The following is a 19,070-nucleotide window of genomic DNA, read 5'->3' as shown; positions in this document are numbered from 1 at the left end:
TTTCATCGAGTCAATTAATACTGTTTAATAAATAGGCCAGAAAATTAGCTGAGAGTTTTTCTCGGCGGGGTGCCGCGTGCGACCAAAGTTATGGAGGATTGTCCTTTGAATCACTAAGGCAAACTCTGTTGTGTCATTGTACAGAAAGCAACCACATTAAAAAAAAAAAAAGTTATAAATAGGAAAAATTCCAAAGTTTTCCCACAGACAGACGACAGGGAAATTGAAACGCCAAAGGGAAAAAAAAAAGGCTGGGGGTGGGGGGAAGGAAGGAAAAAAAGAGAAAAAATGGAAAAAAAAGAGAAACAAAGGAAAAGAACCAAAACCAAACACAGCCACCCCACCCCCCACAACCCATTTGTGTAGAGTTCTTCTCCATCATACAGTACTCACGATCTTTGGATACTTTACAATGTACAACCAGCCAAGTGAAAGCAAAAAGAACTAACCAGTCATCTGAAAAACTGAGTTTATAAGAAGTCATTACCTTTACAAAATAAAAACAAAAGCCCCAACACCACTGGATTCCAATGTGTTCATTTTTCCTCATTTTCTCTTAAAAGTGTGGGTCAGCCCCAATCCCTTGGCCGATGGGGGGAACGTGGTCATGTTGGCGGATGGGTCCCAGGAGCAGGTGTCAGAGACGGAGGCGGGCATCTAAGAGGCGGCTGCCCAGAAAGGTGGCGTCTGAAGACAAGAGGGTCAGAAGCAATTCCCTCTGGATGCAATGGCATCTGGCGGGCAGCGGAGCCAGGGTTCTCCCCTGGGGAGCTGGGAGGGGGACAGAGTCTGTGGTCTTCTCTGGCCTTTTTGTTTGTGTGTGTGTGTGTGTGTGTGTGTGTGCGCTCAGAGAGAAGCCAAGGCGATAGGAAGAGCCCAAGTCTCTTGTGCCCACAGCTCCTGGACTGGGGAGCCTGGGCCTGGTTGGGGACACTGGGCTGCTGAGACGGGAAGGCCACCTCAGCAAGGGAAGGGAGGGAGGCGCAGGGAAGTGGAGAGAACAGGAAGGCGCTGGGCCAGGGAAGTCTCCATGGTCCTCAGAGCCAGCCACAGGCTCAGGCACCAGGGCGAGTGGGGTGGCCCTAGCTCAAGGCGCCCTCACACCCACCCCAGCCAGGGCTCCGCTCCCCCCCCCCCCCAGGGAAACCAAGCGGCCCAGCTCCCTCCCTGAGGGATGAGGGAGGGGTTGAGGGTGCTCAAACACAGCAAAGGAGGCAATCCCAGCAATCCCAAAGCCCTGAGGGACCCACAACAAACATAAACCCTGAAGAACCAGGTGTTTTGTCTGTTTCCAGGAATCAGGGTGGAGGGGGTGGGTCAGCAGGTGTTCCGAGGTGGTGCCCATTCCCTTCTGTGCTGGCCCCAGGAGCCCCGGGAGCCCCAGCTGTACAGCCCTGGGGGGGTGCCATCCCCAGGGGCCCGCCTGCCTGCAGAGGTGGGGGGATCCGGACTGCCCCAAAGCCATCTGGGAGAGCCACCCCTGGGCTCTTCTGTGTCACTCCCGTCTCCTCTGGTGACGACGTCGCTCCCCTGTGCTAGCAGAGAGGTGGATGTGACAAACCCACATGCAGCGAGACAGACGCCTTCCCCAGGCCTCCGGGAGCTCAAAGCTCCTACCTTCTCAGGAACTCTTCGTGGAGCGACTGGCGTGTTGAGGTGTATACGCGTGTGGGTGGGTTTGAGGGGGGACAGAATTAGCAGCCTCCCTTCCTAGTGGGGTGGGGGACCCGGCCTGTCTGAGGTCACGGGACGGGGGGCGGAGAGACAGGCGGGTGGGACTCCAGGAGGAGGCCTCTCCGCCAACAGGGCATTTCCCATGAGGACCCTGGGATGGCTGGAGACTGGAAAAGTGACCAGGATCAGTAGGGACTGTGCCACCGCCACCGCACCGGGCTGCGAGGGCGCACGCCTCGCCCCTGCTCCCAGGGCCCCTTCCTCCCTCTAGCCCCCTCCCCCTGCAGCTCCACAGAGCTCCGGGGCACCTGGGCTGTGGCCTCCTGGTGGCACCGGCCCTCCCCTGCGAGTTTCTGCGTGACAGCAGAGAGCCAGCCCGGGGAGGCCCTCGGGGAGGAGGTGTCCCTGCCAGACGCCGCCCGGCCGGCAGGGAGGGGAGCGGGAGGCTGCGGGAGGCCTGCGAATCATACTTCCCACGCTTCCTGTGTGATTCCAAAGAGGAAGTTCAGGGCCCGCGGCGGGTGCGGGTGGGGGCCTGACGGGCCAGGGGCCAGGCCGCCGGCGCCCGGGCCGCTAGTTGTCGGCCTCCGACATGGAGGCCACGTGGCTGAGGCCGGCGAGCCCGGGGAGGCCGGCCAGGCCCGCGGCCCACGGGTCGGGCAGCGGGAAGTAGGGCCGCGCGGCCGCCACGTCCTCGGCCAGGGCGAAGGCCAGCAGGCCGCCCGCGTTCCTCTCGGCCTCCAGCTGCGCGCGCCCGAACAGCTTCATCTGCGTCTCCTCGAACTGGCGCTCGAGCTCCTGCAGGCTCAGCGCGCCCTTGGGCGCCGCCAGGAAGTGCTTGGCGGGGCTGGGGCCCGGGAGACACACGGCCGCCCCGCCCAGGCCGCCCACCTCGCCCAGCGCCGGGGGCACCACGAAGGCCGCCTTCTCGGGCGTGGGGCCCGGGGGCCCGAAGAGCAGGCTGGCGGCCCTCCAGGCGGCGGGCTTGCGGCCGCGGCGGGGCCGGGCCATGCGGCAGCTCTGGCGCTTGATGTGGCGGTGCAGGTGGTCGGAGCGCGTGAAGCTCTTGTAGCAGAACTCGCACTGGTAGGGCCGCACGCCCGTGTGGATGCGCATGTGGTTCTTGAGGTCGTAGTTGTGCACGAACTTGGCGTTGCAGTGGATGCACAGGTAGGGCCGCTCCCCCGTGTGCTTCCGCATGTGGATCTTCAGCTTGTCCTGCCTGCAACGCACAGCCCGCCGTCAGCGCCCACCCGAGGCTAGGGGCTGCCCTCTGCCTCCTCCCCACCTACCACCCTGGAACCTGCTGCGGCTCACCTCGGCCGCGGCGTCCTGCTGCAGGAACGGGAGCCAGGCCAGGACTGACTTGCACCCCCCCCCCCCCCGCCTCACTCCAAACAGGCCATTCACCCTGAATAGAGGGCAGTGTCCTGAAGGGCCTCCTGCCCTCCACAATCGTAAGCTCCCCTCTATGGGAGGCCTGTCTCAGACTGGAAAACGGGCCTGCTGGGGACCCTCCTCCCCAGGCCAGCAGCCTGTCCTTGGTCCCTGCGTGCTGTGACACCTGCTGACACTGGCTGGCACCTTAAAAGTTTCATGCCCACTTGCCTTCCCGACAACAGTCTTCCTGCCCGCTGGCCCTGCATTCCCCCACCGCCAGCCGGCCCGACCCATCCTGGCCCCTGGGCTGTTGAGATCTGTCTGTCCTCAGCAATAATCCGGGAGCCTACGGAAGCCGGGCACACCTCCCTCAAGTCTCCTGCGCTGTGGTTTCTCATCCTGAGCCGTGGGCTCTTCTCTTTGTCTGCAGAGAATTTCAGGGCCTTATAAAAGAGCCAGGTGCGACAAGAATGTAGCCTAATCTAGGGCAAAGCTTTTCAGGATTTAAGTGCTATTATTCAGAGGGAAGGTACGGTGTAAAGGTGGGGCTCCCATGGGGCTGTCAGGGCCTCTGCTCCAGCGGCAGAGCCACCAGGAACGTGCTGAATGACCACGGGCAAGTGACTTAGCCTCTCTGCACAGAGCTGAATTTAGCATTAGACATCCGCTCCTATTGTCCTGGGCTGATGCAGAGAAGCAGGGTTCCCGTCAAACTAGCTTCAACACACCTCCTGGTGATCCTGAAAGGAAAACTGACATCACAGCGTTGCCTTCCTAAAGACTGAGCGCTATGCACGCCGGGTAGGGGAGCCCTCCAGGCCGCTGAGGTGGAGTCACAGGGCGGCAGCCCTCCTCTCTAGGCTCCCTCTGCAGCCTTCTCCAACCCGCCTGGCAGGCCAGCAAGCTCCGTGCCTCGTCTCCCACCTCCTCCCCGCAGGTGGAGCATCTGCCTGTCATTTTCAGCTGGGATTTGAGGTCAGAGCGGATGAGGAGCCCAGGCATCCGCCCTAAAATGGCCAGATTTAAACCGTGCTCCCCACATAACCCCGGGCCCTGCGGAGGAGCAGGTCCTGCTCTCCTGGCGTCTCCGGCCGCTAGAGGTCTCACGAGCTCTGGTTCCTGGATGGCTCCCCAGCGCAGGGGCGGAGGGAAAAGGACATTCTCCTGTACACTGGAGGGGGACCACGGAGGACAGATCCACCCCTTCCACCTCGGCTCCCAGGAAAGCACAAGGGCACCTGGGAGATGGAGGTGGGGTGGGAAGCGGGACGGGCAGGGAGGAGGAAGTGAATGCTGCTGTCTGAAGCCAGTGAGTGCTCCCCCTACACCAGGCCCCCTTCCTCTGGTCCACACTCCCTGTCCCTCCTCCCACAGCCCCCCAGCTGCACCCAGGCTGCGCAGCGCCCTGCTGTGACACCCCATGCTCCCTTCCCCAGCCAGCATGCAGCCCTTGTGGTATCTACAACCCCCATTCCATTCCGGTGATGGGGGGTTTGAATGGGGAGGCGGCCTTGGAGAGCATCTGGGCAGGCAGGTCCCAACCTTGAGCAGGCATGAGAAGGGCCTGATGAAACAGCACGCTGGGCCCTACTCACTCCCAGAGACCCTGACCCGGGGGACGGGGTGCAGGTGGGGGAAGGCAGAGAACCTCATTCCTGACATGTCGACCACACATCCCTCTAAGCACCACCTTTGCTGGTGGGCACACTGGGGTCCCGGGAGGGTAACAGGCCAAGGTCACCCAGAGGAGTCAAGGCAGAGCTGACACTAGAACTCGGGCCTTGTTCCGTCCCACTGTAGGAGGGGGTGCGTAGTGCCATTTATATCTCAAGAGCAGTGCTGCTGAGTCATGAGGGAGAGGTCTTGGGACCCCACACATCCTCCGAGGCTCTCAGGGAAATGCTGGTGCTAAGCGGTCAGCTGGGGCACTTGCTGGCTGTGGGACTTGCGTCCTCCCCAGGGCCTGGTGGAGGGTTCGGTGCGGAGGCATCGGCGGGGCATTAAGTATATCACCTCATTCAATCCTCTCATGACCTGATAAGGCGGATATTTTTTCAAAGTCACTATTGCACACAATTAGTAGTGTTGCCATTGAGGGCCACCATCAACTAATGGACAATGCAAACAGGTAAAGCTTCAGCTCTTACAGGTATGCACGCCAGGACTCCTCCCAAGCTTTCCACGAGAGCAATCCAAAATCAGTCACATTTTGACAGCACTTAACTGAAGTATGTAAGAAGTACTGAGAAGGTGACTATCACTTCCTTTTATTGAGCACCTGCTATGGGCAGATGAATACACTGCTTCAATGACCCTAGAAAGGTTGTTATTGAGAGGCAAGTTATGGTGTAGGGCTGGGGCCGCCACTGGGGGTCCAGGAGCCCCTGTTGTAGCTGCACATCCACCTCTAACGTGCTGGGTGACCTTAGGCAAGGTGCCTAACCTCTCTGTGCAGAACAGAACCTAAGGCCAGACATCAGTTCCTGTTTCCAGGACTTGACGAGAGAATCTGGGTTCAGATGAGTTAGATTCCACATCCTTAGAATCATTTCCTCACTTAGAGGAAGAGTCGAGGCTCAGAGCAGTCCAGCAGCTTTCCCAGAGGTATCCAAGCCACCAGGGACAACGGGGCCTGCGGAGCAGTCCGGGGCGTGGTTCATTTGTAAGCTATTCCGAGGTTGAGAAAGGTAGATATTCAAGCCAGGGATCCCCCGCTTGTGACCTATGAGGGCTGTCTCAGAAAGTGCAGACCAGAACGATCAAAACAGGGCATTTGCAGGCAGCCTTTGGGGGCGTCTGGTGCCAGAAGACTGGGGGCATGCCGTGGGAGGGCATGCCCTGGGCAGGAGCCTGCTGTCCCTAGTGGAGACCTTAGGGTCTTTGGCAGGGGCACTGAGCAGGGTTAGCAGAACTGCAAAGCCCATGGTAAGTCAGTCCTGGGAAAAAACCGTAGAGATCATCGCATCTACCGAGATCATATTAATATGCTCTGATTCAGGGTTTGGGGCCAAGGGCCTAGTAACCTGCATTGTTAGCAGTACCCTTGCTGGGACCTTGAAAGTGCTGAATTCATTTGACCCCTTGAAACTCTCCAGATGAGAAAAGCAAGGACAGAGAGGAAGGGGCTGTCTAAGGCCCCACCTCCTCCTCACTCCTGCCACGACCTGGGCATGTGGATATAATGCACAGGTGCATTGCAAGAGCCGGGCCTGGGGGCCGGGCACACTCCAAGAACTGGGCCAACTCCCTGGGTGCCCTGGGCCTCAGTTTCCTGACCTGTAAATTGGGGGGCTGGGCTGTGCCACTTGGACCAGCAGTGCTCTGTGAGTGTTTGCATTGGGCTAATGGGTTTCTATTGCATCTCATCCCAGCTAGTTGGCTCCGTGTATTATGGCCCTTCTACCCCCCCCGCTTCCTCACGAATCTGCCTGCTGTGTGGAGGAGGCATGAGTTTAGATGGAGAGTGTCCTAGCTTGAATCTCAGGAGCTGAATTGTTCATCACTTCCATTTGGGACTGGAGATCCACTGGTCCCACAAAACGCCTCCTAGGCGGCCGCCTATGTAATATGCTAACTTCGTCCTTGGTGTGGCTGTAAGGCCCTTACAAGCTGACCCTTCCAGTTACTAAATGAGTAAGTTCAGGGGACCCCGGGACTGTAAGCAACAATACCACATTACTTGAAAGCGGCCAGGCGAGCAGACCGGTGTGTTCTCGCCCTGCACACCGAAGATGTCAAGTATCTGCGGTAACGGGTGTGGGAACGGTGCTCCACCTCGTTAGCGTGGTATCATGATGTTCTACACCTTAAACTTCTATGCGATATGTGAAAATTATAGCTCAATGAAGCGGGGGAAACAAAGGTCACTCCCCTCCTCGCTAGCCCGCACCCCCACGGTAATGTCCCTGCGCCCAGCATGGGTACGCTGCTCCCCGCAGGCCATGCTCCGGCAACAGCTATGTGTCTCTGAACACCTGCTGGCCTGAGCCGGGCTTCCAGAACTTCCCTCTTCCAGGGCACAGCCTGCTATGTTATGAAGCTGCTGCCTCCGTCCTTTCCGTGCAGATTTTGTGTTTGGACACCAGTGCTTGCTCCACCCAAGGGTCCCACCAAGCTAGCTTGTGTGTTCCTTCCTCCCCGGCTGTGAACCCCTGTCCCGCCCCCGCCTCCTCTCTGCACCTCTTTCTCAGTTTACCTTTGCTAACTGCACCACCTGAAATGTCTCCCACTCCCTACCCTCCACCCCCTGCATCTTCAAGGTCAAATTCAAGGGCATTGCTCTGCCCACGTCCTGTCTTTTGCTCTCACCTTCCAGAGTACTGGGACCTGAATATAGCCCCCCCAAGCTAGGTTATGGGTGGGGGGCAAGAAGGGAGCAACAGAAGACAATGTGTCTTCTCAGGAGGAGGGTGGGCCTTTCCGACTTCCCCTGGGGTGATGGCAGGTGGGGTCAGCATCAAGGAGAGGGGGAGACAGGCCTGACTCGAGGGCGGAAGCTCAGCTGTGTTTAAGGAAAGAAAGGGAAACTAGTGTCCAAGAAGAGCCGTTGAGGGCGGCTGGTCCCGTCTCTCTGAGCCTCGGGGGGCCAGGTCCCCAGGAGTGGCATGGCCTTGCAGGGGAGGCTGGGAGTTCAGGGTCAAGAGGCAGCAGGGAGGGTGGGGAGGTGTTCTGGGTGGTGGTGCAGGAAGTCAGTCACCCAGAAGGTCCCCGTGGAAAGGCTAAAAGGGGACCCGACCCCTGGGGGTGGGGTATGAAAAACCCAACGGGGTCAGGCCAGGAGACAGAAAGTCCTTGCAGGGCGGCTCTGGGAGGGGGCAGGAGGGAAGCACAGGCTGGCTGCTCTGGAGAATGTGACCGGGAGGGCCGGAGGCGGACAGCTGCAGCCCACGGTGCCAGGATCAAGTCCCCGGAGTCCCTTGTGTGAGGAGGCCAGGAGAAGGTCCAGCCTCCCCCCACTCTGGGGCGCCTCTGCTCCTGGGAAGCAGTGGCGGGTGAGGGGGGGAGCCAAGAGCAACTCTGATCTTTTTCAGCAGGGTCAGGGTCTGGTGGGAACCCGGTGAGGGGAGGTGCTAATGGGGGCGGGAATGCAGCTGCTTCAGGCCAGTCGGGGTGGGGGGTGGGGGGGTGAGGAGGGGTGAGGGGTTGGGGGGGAGCCGGAAAGGCCCAGGAGCTCATCTGGAGGGAGGGCTTGGAGGCTGCAGGCCCAGAGGACTCCCTACGTGATCATCAGGAATGTGCTGGGAGGGAGGGTTCTGGAATGCTGCCCCCCCATGCGACCCGGCACCCTGGCCGACCCAGGAGGCCTGCTCACGGGACCTTCCTGTGTCCGGAGAAGTCTGTCTGCGGTGACTGACCCTGTTGAGCACTCTCCCTAGGGAAGGCAGGGCCCGCGGACTGGGGTGGCCTGCACGGAAGGCTGTGGGTGGGAAAGCCCTGGAGGGAAGGGACCCGGGGTGGGGTGCTGGGCATCCCCCTGAAGCCCCAGGCAGGCCCGGGTGCCCCTGAGGGCAGAGGAGTCCCTGAGTCGGCGGCCATCTGGGAAGAGAACAGGTGTGGGAAATGAGGGGCAGGGACCCCGCTGGAAGGACAGGGGTGCTCTCGCTGGCCTGGGGCCTCGCTTTGCTGGATCTGGCCTGTGCATAGTGTTCCTTGTCTTGAAGTCATTCCCGGGGGACGGGGCTGGGCATCACAGGCTGGAGATGGGTGAGTGGTACTCGGACGTGGCTCGTGCCCTCATTTATCTCCCTAATATCATCACAGGTGCTTCTGTCACACATTGTTCAGTGTCCTGGCCTGGCCTGTGGGGCTAATGTATTCACCTAAGGTATTCAGGGGAAGGCAGGTGGCGGTGCTGGTGCTGGTGGGGGCGGGGGGGACTGGCATGGCAGGGCCACTGAAGGGATATCCCAGGGAGGTAAAGCCCAGGACCTAGGGTCTGGCTGCCATGAGGCAGTAACAGGAGAAGAGTGCCCTGAGGTCAGCACTGTGGTAAAGAAGGGTATGCACCTAGGGTGTGTGGGGCCTGGCCCCCCTGCACCTGGAGCCTCTCCCTCTGCTGTCAGCCCAAAGCATCTGGGGGAGACTCTGTCTGGGGTTTCCCCTCGCAGAAAGAGCTGTGGCTCCAAGGCCACCTTTGAAACCATCAGTGCTGTCCTTCTGAACAGTCCTCAGGGCAGCCTGCAGAGCTACTCTAGCAATGCCACTGTCACCCAAACAGATCTCTGATACCCTTCTCTGGAAACTTCAAGTAGAGCTTTGAAGCCACCTACGATCGTGGGTCTCATTACTTCATAATATAGACTCCTCTTATTCCCTCCTCCCCCTGAAAAGTACTGTCCCTGATTCGCTATTCAGCTTGACTCAAAAAAGTGTCACTCCATCCTCAAAGGCCAAAGCTTGGGCCCACCGAGGAAAATCAAAAGAATGAGTTTGCAGCAATTCTCAGAGAGAAATTTCCAAGAGGACGTGGGGTCATGGCAGTGCCACTGGCACAAGTGTGGGTCTCCTCGAGCTGAGTTCTTTGCCAGGGATGGTGGCAGTGTGGGGGAAGGGACCTGGCCTGGGAGGTCACAGTCTCAGGGCAGGTGTTCACCAGGCTCTGTCTACACAGAAATGACCGAGCCCTGATGCAACACCACTCACCAGAGCTTTCTCCTCTGTCAGAGTGGCTGGGAGACTCGGCCTCACACTTGTGACCACAAACAGCACCAACAGACCATATTTTCCCAAAATGAGGCCCAGCAAAACAGAGCAGGGAAACAAAGCTGAGCCCACGTCGTCCCACCAGTCAGTCTGGGACCCGAGGGCTGCAGTGCAGGAAAGGCCCATAACACACGCTCGCTGAAGGGCACCAAGTCCGTGAAAGATGAAAGGTTTGCAATGTACTGAGTTCAAATCTCAGATGTTACCACTGCACTGAGTCCACCCTCTTCCTAACACGGACAGTCAAGGGGGAGAACATAAAAAGAGGATCAGATCTAAAGGACCTGATCCAAGAGTGGGCCGAGAGCACTGCAGGGGTCTCTGTAGTCTCCTGGTCACCGATTTTGCCGTCCCAGGTCTGGCGTGATCCTCTCTGCACTTATGAGCGGCAGACAGCGGACTGGCCAGTGGGAGGTGGATCGCTCATCTGTAAACAAAGGCCCCAGCACCTCCCTGTCCTCCCGGAGCAGGGCTGTGGTGACAGTGTGCACAGTCCACCTGGGACAGCCCCTGGCGTGCTGAGCATGCTCTGAATAGAATAAACAGGTGGTGCTCCACTGGGGAGCTTCAAACTGGCCTCCTTGGATCCGCAGTGCGGGCGGGGGGGAGGGAGGTCATGCAAGCAAGGAGCCGAGGGCCCTCACTTCTGACTCCCCTAGAACATCTCCGCTCTCATCTGGATCGTATCTTGGCCTTCCACCGAATGTTATATTTGAGAAGATATTTTGGCTCATTAATCTAAGTATGGAACTGTCTGCACCAGGTAGTGCCCAGCATGCTTTCTAATGATTAAACTTGACATGCATCACCTAGGACCCAGGAGGGCCTCCCCTGAACTGGGTGTCTCCATCCCAGCGCTCCCTGCCCCACTCTGCTGTCCTCATCCAGGCCCCTGACCCTCCCCTGGCCCCCCCGAGATACACACCTGGTGAAGCGGACCTCACAGATGTTGCACATGTATGGCTTCTCCCCGGTGTGGGTCCTCATGTGTCTCGGCAGCTTCCCGGCCCCCATGATGACTTTGTGGCAGATGGGGCACTGCTGGGATGCCTTGGGCTTCAGCTTGCGCTCCTCCACCAGGGGCCAGGGCGGGAAGAGGCCCCCTAGGTGGGTGGCACTCAGGAAGTTGAGATAGGCACCGTAGTCACTCTCGGCCTTGATGGGGCCCAGCGGCCCCCCAGGGAGGTCGGGGAACATGTCCTTGAAGAAGTCGCTGGGGAAGGGGGGTGGTGGTGGGGGGGGCAGCTCCTCCTTCTCCTCCTCCTTGATCTTCCGGTTCTTGATGACCAGGTCCAGTGGGCCACTGTCCATGGGCTGCTCGGGCAGCTGGGTGAAGGCACCGAAGTCCCCTGGCCAGAGATGTGGGAAGAAGTCGGGGGCGAACGGAGACAGGGAGGGTCTCCTGTCAGCGATGTTGGCCTTGGGGTACAGGTTCTCCCTCAGTAGAGACTCAATGGAGAAGTCCCGGATCACGCCCAGGTGGCTGGGGCTGCCGGCCTGGAAGGAATCGGGGAAGTCCCTGGGTGTGTCCGAGTAGGCCTTCTCTGTGAGATGGTCTGTCTTGGAAGGGCTTTGGTGGCAGTTGATGTCCTGGGGGTCAGTCAGGTTTTCTTGATCAGCAAAGTCCTCAGTGTCGTCCTCCTCGTCCTCCTCATCTTCCTCCTCCTCTTCCTCCTCCTCCTCGTCCTCCTCATCCTCGTCCTCGTCCTCGTCGTCGTCATCCTCCTTGTCGTCCTCCTCCCCGCCGTCGCCACCGGGCTCCATGATCTCCAGACACACGTTCACGATGCACTGGATCTCCAGCATCCTGGCGGCGTTGAGGATGTGCTTGACATTGGAGGCGGTGATGGTGAGCGTGGAGGTGTAGGCGAAGTCCAGGATGGCGGCCAGGGCCTCGGGCTGCACGAAGTCGATCTCGTAGACGTACGGCTGGCTGGCCAGGGCGCCGGCCGTGAAGAGCTTCTTGAAGTACTTGCTGCAGGCCGCCAGCACGGAGCGGTGCGTGCGGTACTCCTGCTCCTGCACCACCAGCAGCACGTCGCAGAGCAGGCCGTCATGCCGCTGCTCGTTCAGGCTGCACAGGACCTCGCTGCTGTGGTTGGGGAAGGGGATGCCGATGAGCTCGTCGATGCCATTGGCCATGTTCTCAGCCAGAGCCCTGCAGGGACGCACACGGAGGACAGTGGGGTTAGTGGCGCCGTCCTGGAGTGGACACCTGGCTGGGGAGGCAGGGAGGCCCCGGGAGGCCGGGCTGCTGGGCGCACTGACCTCGGCACCCCCATCTCGGCACGGGCTTCCCCCTCTGCCGGAAGGCCGGCCCTCCTCACCCCACCTGCACGTCCCAGCCCGGCCGGCTGGCCAGGCCCTTCAGCATCCCATGCCTGGGAGCCCAAAGGCCCTTGGGGTGAGGCCTCTCATTGGGCAGTGGGCCCCTATCACGCAGCCAAAGCTCTGGAAGCTTCTCGAGGGCACAGTTTCCCTTAATTCTGCTCCATTAACCTGCAGCTGGGAAACCTAGAAAGGACGGCCACTCGGCCCTCCACTGCTCAGCGTGCTGCGGGAACGGGGGTGCCCCCCAACGACACCTGCGGGTCAAGGGCCACGGGGGGCATGTCCTCTAGCCACTCGGTGCCCTGCGGGGCAAAAGCTCTGCTCTGAGTTTTTCTTTTCACAAAGCCTCTGGCCCATGTAATGGACGGACGTTTTCTTCCCATCGGCCCCTATATGAGCCGAGCCGCCGCACCCCCCTTCTTCCCGCCGTTCACGTGCTGAAGTCTGAACCCTCAGTGTCTCGGATTGGGTCTGTGTTTGGGGGTGAGGCCTTTCGGGGGTGATCAGTGTTACAGCGAGGCCGTACGCGCGAGCCCTAGTCCGGAATGACTGGAATCCTTGTAAGAAGGGAGTGGGCCGCGGACACCCGCGGAGGAGACCCAGCAGGAAGACAAGTCTAGGAGGGAGGCCTCAGGAGAATCCAAACCCGCAGACACTGCGACCTCAGACTCAGCCTGCAGAACTGTGAGGAGAGCGGTTTGTGTTGCTCGAGCCGCCCGGGCGAGGGTGCTGTGCTGTGGCAGCCCAAGCAAATGCACAGCGCTAGCAATCCTGAGACCGATCTGGCGGCCGTTCTCAGCGTGGCAATGGGGGCCCTCGTGCATACGTCTGGCCTTCTGACCTTACTTCTGGCTTCATGTTAATTGATGACGTTTTTTTTTCTTTTGCACATCTTGATCTTTTTTTTTTTTCTCTTATGTACTGACCTCCTCTGTGTAGATCTGTGAGCTCTAGAGATAGACATTTAAATTCTGTGTTACCTTCTGCTGCATTGTTAGCTAATGCATCACGTCCAGGTTTTATTACCCTCAGGAAAATGCATCCCCTGCAGGGAGAAGCCTCTTCTGAGACCCCTTAGCATGATGATGTATTAATAATGATATGTGGCCAGTGTTAGCCACTAGGACGGAAAACAGGATCGCCTCCCTTCAGAGAGCAAGACTCACAGCCCAATCAGCCGTTTCAACCTGGATAAAAAGCTCCATTTGTATGCCGTGGCATGGAGGCCCCTCCAACTTAGGGCAAAATTTGATTATGGCCCATGCATAAATCCTAGGAAAGGCCTGGCCCTTACCCTGGTGCAATTACAGTGGAGAGAAAATAAAAGTGAAAAACAAAACCTGAAAGCCTCAAGCCCCGGTGGGAAGAGCTTTGGGGATTCACACACATTTATCTTCTGGAGGTTTCTACCCTGGGAAGGCAGATGCAGTGGGAAGAGAGAGTGAGAAGTGCCCCGCACAGAGTATGTGCCCTGAACAGGGCCTGGAGGCACCAGGCACTGGCAGGAAGTACTCCTTCCCTCCTCCCATCCTCCTCCATCACCGAGGGCCCTCACCTTCCCTGAGCAATCCCACCAGGGCAGGTGCTCAGGAGTGAAGGCCTTTCTGCCTTCCCACCTTCTCAGCTTTCAAAGGGCCAGAGACCCCACAGGCCATGCCTTCATTCCTTAAATAGTCACTGGGTTTCTCCCTTTGCCAGGCACTGCCCTGACCTCTGGGGATGCACAGAGGGCAGACCAAGAAGGCCCCGGCCCTAACAGAGCTCACAGAGACACAACTGTGATAAACATACAGCAAGATTCACCAAAGAGAGCTCCCCACACACCTACCAGACTGGTTCAAACGAGAAAAGTGAGAATACCAAATGCTGGTGAGGACATGGGGAAACGACCGCTCAGCCATTGCTGGTGGGCATGTAAAGTGGTACAGCCCCTCAGGAAAACAATCTGGTCGTTTCTGAAAAACTAAATAGGTAACAACTGCACTACCCAGCAGCAAGCACTCTTGAGCATCTGCCCCAGAGAAATCAACCCTTAGGTCTACACAGAGACCCGCATGCAGGCGTTCCCCGCAGCTCGGTGCACAGCAGTCAGTAACCAGCAAGAACCCAGACGTCCTTCGGTGGGCGGATGGTTAACCAACCTGCAGCGTGTCCATTCCAGGGAGGACTAGTCAGCGGTCAACAGGAATGAGCTATGGATGCATAACAAAGTCTGGATGAGCCAGACTGCAAAAAGCAAATACCAGTAGATTACATACTGCATGATTCTATTTCCATAACAGCTTTGAGGTGGCATAATTGTAAAATGGGGAATATGGGAGGGGTTGCTGGTGGCTAAGGGGGTGGGGCGGGGGCAGGTGGGCGTGGGCACACAGGGGCAGCGTGACAGACCCTCCCAGCATGGGACTGTCCTGTATCTTAACTGCATCAGGGTCAATATAACAGTTGATGTCCTATGATCTTGAAAGAGGTTATCATTGGAGAAGTCTGCGTAAAGTGGACACGGATGTCTGGATTTTCTTTTTTTTCTTTTCTTTTCTTTTCTTTTCTTTTCTTTTCTTTTCTTTTCTTTTCTTTTCTTTTCCTTCCTTCCTTCCTTCCTTCCTTCCTTCCTTCCTTCCTTCCTTCCTTCCTTCCTCTTCTTTCTTTTTTATTCATGAGAGACACAGAGAGAGGCAGAGACACAGGCAGAGGGAGAATCAGGCTCCATGCAAGGAGCCCGATGTGGGACTCGATCCCAGGACCCTGGGGTCACACCCTGAGCTGAAGGCAGATACTCAACCACTGAGCCACCCAGGGGCCCCTCTGGATTATTTCTTAAAACTCATGTGAATTGACAAATTACGTCAAAAATAAAAAGTTTAAGTAAAGAAAATCAAAAGGTAGGAAACAACCTAAACTGATAAATAAATCTCCTCCTACCCCAGTGTTTATTTATTATCTATGTATAGTAGAGGGTGAGGTGGTGGGGAGACTACTTTACTCAGAGCGGTCTGGGAAGGCCTCCTTGAGGAGGTGTCCTTTGCCTGGATGGTGAGAAGGAGCCAGTTACGGGATGATATAGGGAACAGTGTTCTAGGTTGTGGGAACAGCAAGGGCAAAGTGGGTGGTCTCGCCAGGGTGCTTTAGGTCTGGGGGGGAGCTAAGTTCTGCTCTGAATGGCTCCGTTTAACTTGGTTGTTGTCTACTGAAAATCTATCCCACCTCTACATCTCTCCGGGTGGGCTCGGCTCCCCCTGAGGTCCTGTGTGGTCTCCCCTCTTTCTCTATGACCAGGGAGGGCATCTCCAGGCCACAGGCCTCTACAGTCTGTGCTGCAGAGAAAGCCCTGAGGTTCCTTCGTCCCCCGATACCCCAGGCCTCCCTGCTGTAACGGTGGGGCCAGAGGGAAAGCAGAGGGCTTGAGAATCCCTGGTGAGCTGAGAGGCTCCAGGCTGGGGGGCTCATTCAGGGTGGCAGTGCCTGCTGTAGGTCCCAGGTCCCAGGAGGGGTATCCCATGACCTTCTGTGTGGCGAGTAAGGGTGACCTGAGGACTCTGGTCCCCACCACCTTGGCCCCCAGCTTCCCACTTGAGACACTCAGGCCTCATGGGGCACACTGGCAGGATAGAGCCGGGCAATATCTGCCAGCGCCTTCTCTGTGCTGGCCAAGTGCCCACCCCAGACAATAAGGGTCCCAAAGGAGGGATGGGGGCCACCATGTGCCCCCAGGCCTGCCCATCTTCACAGTAACTGGGATTCGGCTCCTCTTATCCTAACCGTCCCTGTCTGACACGTGGGACAACTCACAGAGACCTTAAGTGATGGCCTAAGATCCGAGTGTGAAGGCTGGCTCTGCAGGCGCAGCTCATAGCCACAACCTCTACCCCCTACCTCTCCTCTCCAAGGCCACCAAGAACGGCCAGCAATCCTGCTATCGCCTCAGTGGCCCAGACTCTGCGTATTCAGAGATGCTCAGAGGTGCCTCTGTGGCGGAGGATGGGTGGGAAGGATTGGGGTCCGCAGCGTGGGGGTTGCCCGACCTTCCCAGGAAAGCCAAGCAGGTGGGACGGCGGGTGGATGACAGCGAGGCCGGCCTCAGGAGCTGCAGCATCAGGAGGACTCCCCAGGCACAGCCGCACTGCTGCTGTTCTGGGTGTGGGCAGAGTGGCTCCTCTGAGGCCCCGGAACTCCCCGGTTGCTCCCAAGGCGGCCTCCCCCCACCCCACCGCTCTGTGGGAGCAGCCTCCTTGGCAGTGGTGCTGGCAAAGCTCTGCCAGGGGACGGGGAGGAGGGTAGAGGAGGCCGTGGGGCTGCGACTCCAGCAGGCTTCCCACCCCAACCTGCCGAGCGGCTGCTCACAGCCCCGACCTCAAACGTGTCCCACCCACATCACAGCCCCATATCCCCTGCCCCTCATCCCCCAACGCGAGTCTTGCTGCTCAGCAGCCTCCGTGCCTTTGCTCACACTGCGCTCGGGACTGGAGCAAACCCACCCCCTGCATGTCCTGTGTCCTCCTTTTCTGGGGGGCCTCCTCCCACCCACACTCCAGGGCTCCACTCAGATGGCCCCTTCTCCATCTCCCAATTCACATGCCCGGCCTCTCCAGCCTTCAGAGATCCTGGATGCCTGAGGACTCCTGCCATGTCTCTCACTCTGCCTGTAACTTCTTTCCCGTGCCTTGGTGTTCCTGCCAGACTGCGAGCTGCTGGAGGGCAGACTGTCATCACGATGCTGAGCACAGTCCCCGCACATGGCTGGTGTGCGGCAGGGGCCCAGCAGCCCTGCGTTTACCATTGTGTGGGTTGTGCACTATGCAAGGGCACTATCGCTAAGGGCAGACGGACTCAAGGATGTCCACCACCCCGACATTCTTGCCTCCCGGAGGCAAGGACTCATGCTCTCATGTGGTCTCCTCCCTCACGAATAGGGATGACCTGTGTCATCCGATGGGACTTCTGGACACGAGGGTGTGTGACTTCTGAAGGGAAATCATAAAAGACGTTCTGGGGAAAGCCAGCTGCCATGGGTTGGGGACACTCAAGCAGCCCCATGGAGAGGCACACATGGCAAGGGACCGGGGCTCCCCGCCAGCAGCCAGCAGCAGCTCACCAGCCGTGTGAGTGAGACACCAAGTCAGTGGCTCCTCCAGCCCCTGTCAAGCCTTCAGATGACAGTGGCTCCACTGACGTCCTGGACGCAACTCTCTAAAAGATGCTGCACCGGAGCCACCTGGCCGGGCTGCTCCTGAATTCCTGACCCACAGAAACTGCGAGACAGCAAACATTCACTCCCGTGTTAAGTTTCTCAGTTCTAGAGCACTTTGTTACATGGCGTAGGTGACTCGCACAGGGCACTAGTGACTCCACAGACATTAGGGATAATAAGCAGGTTTAGCAGATGGCAGTGACAGGCTGCAGTCTAACAAAGTCAGGGTAGTATGAGGCCGTTTTGATAGACACAAGTAGATGTATTGAGCAAATGGCACCTTCTCCAAATTTCCACCAAGCTAGCACATGGGCAGTGGGGTCCTCACGCTCAGAGACACTTTCTCATCTCAGATGATGGTTTGTAAATGAAGCTGTGACTGTTACGTATGAAGACAAAATCAGTAAAACCCCAGATCAGTTCTTTATGGAGAGCCACGTTTTCTTGCGTGCTAAGGGCTTGCTCCTTTAAAGAAAAAAATGTTGTGTCTCCCTGAGAAGATTCTTACAATTCTTTATGCTTCCTCCCACCTTTTAAAACAGGGGAGGCACAACCCGTTGACCTGTGGGTCGGTGCTTGGTGTCTCATCGGAGCCCCCTGAGGAATGGGGGGGGGTGGCTGTCCCTACACTGAATGTCCCATCTCCTGCACTCTCGGAGCCACATCTGCTGGGACTGGGAGTCAGGAACCCACAGCTGTGTGACTTCGGGAGACCCCTCTGCCTCTCTGGGCTTCCGTTTCTTCATCTTATCACTTTAAAGTCACAGAAATCCTGATAGCTGCTGTCAGGACTTTGAGAAGCTGCAAAATGGAGATGAGGAGGAGGCAACAGGCCTGGGTGACAGGGTGCACCAAGGCCGCCGGCCTGCCCAGCAAGGACTTCTCTCTGTGCCTTGGGTTGGAGCTTTCGTCCCCTCCTGGAGGAGCGGATGTCACGGTGTCGCCAGGGCCTGTTTTTCCAGGCAGGAGGTGGGGCTGCCGCTCACCATTTCATTGTCTCTTTGGGAAGCCGTGCCCCCTTGGTGCACTCTGGGAGCTTCCCTGGTGACCCTAAGATTCCCATGCCCTGGAGGGCCTGCAGAGAGCAGCGTCTCCAAGGGGACGCCGCGCCACGCCCCCACCTTCCCGCCCAGGCCCTGCATCTCCTTCCTCCTGTCGCCCAAGCCACAGCAGCCCTGTCTCCAAGAACAACACGCTCAGGAAAGAGAATTACACACACGAAACCAAACCAAAGCCCTCAGCCGCCAGGAGAGGCATGACACAAAATACAAACCTCTGGTTAGGGCGGGGGAGATAGAAAAAAGAACATAGATTCAGAAATAAAGGGGGAAGTGAGAGAGAAAGGGCGAGGGGGAGAGGAGCGTGGGGAGGAGGGGAAAGAGGGAGAATGCAGGATGGGTGACACCTTCTCCCCTGTGCTCCTCACCTGGGCCTCTGCCCTCCGGGGAAGGTTCTAGAGCCTAGGTATGTCTGAGGAGCCCTGTCTGACCAAAGCTGCACTTCTCATCTCTGGGCCTCTGTTTATTCAACTGCAGAATAAGAACACGACTCGCCCCAGGGACAGGCCTGTGTCCCCCCGTCCCCCAGCCAGGAGAGGGGTGACGCCCTCAGTGTACCAGCTAGAGAGGGGGAGGAGGTGCTCCTGTAAGAGACATAGAAAAGTGGGGGGGGGGGCAGGGAGATTGGAAGGGGCCACCAGGGCCTTCGACCCACAAGAATGCCTTATAGAAACTTGGCTCTGTGGGCACCCGGGCGCTCAGTGGGTGAAGTGTCTGACTCTTGATTTTGGCTCTGG

The 19,070-nt window shown here is 58.2% G+C and overlaps 1 protein-coding gene across 11 annotated transcripts in view; it reads right to left on the bottom strand.

The window, feature by feature from the left end:
- The window catches only part of LOC119872627 (zinc finger and BTB domain containing 7C), a 335,100-nt gene continuing 316,030 nt past the window's right edge, over positions 1–19,070 (bottom strand). For all 11 annotated transcript variants that reach the window (XM_038543996.1, XM_038543999.1, XM_038543997.1 and 8 more), the window contains 2 exons: positions 10,682–11,914; positions 1–2,896 (listed from right to left, as the gene is read on the bottom strand). In XM_038543996.1, the coding sequence (XP_038399924.1) occupies positions 2,248–2,896; positions 10,682–11,898 (1,866 nt within the window). In that variant the 5' untranslated portion in view covers positions 11,899–11,914 and the 3' untranslated portion in view covers positions 1–2,247. The remainder of the gene's footprint in view (positions 2,897–10,681; positions 11,915–19,070) is intronic.

This window comes from Canis lupus, chromosome 7 (assembly GCF_011100685.1).
Source record: "Canis lupus familiaris isolate Mischka breed German Shepherd chromosome 7, alternate assembly UU_Cfam_GSD_1.0, whole genome shotgun sequence".
Classification (NCBI taxonomy): domain Eukaryota; kingdom Metazoa; phylum Chordata; class Mammalia; order Carnivora; family Canidae; genus Canis; species Canis lupus.
The sequence above is the reverse complement of the archived record's forward strand: the minus strand, read 5'-3'. Positions and strand labels throughout refer to the sequence as shown.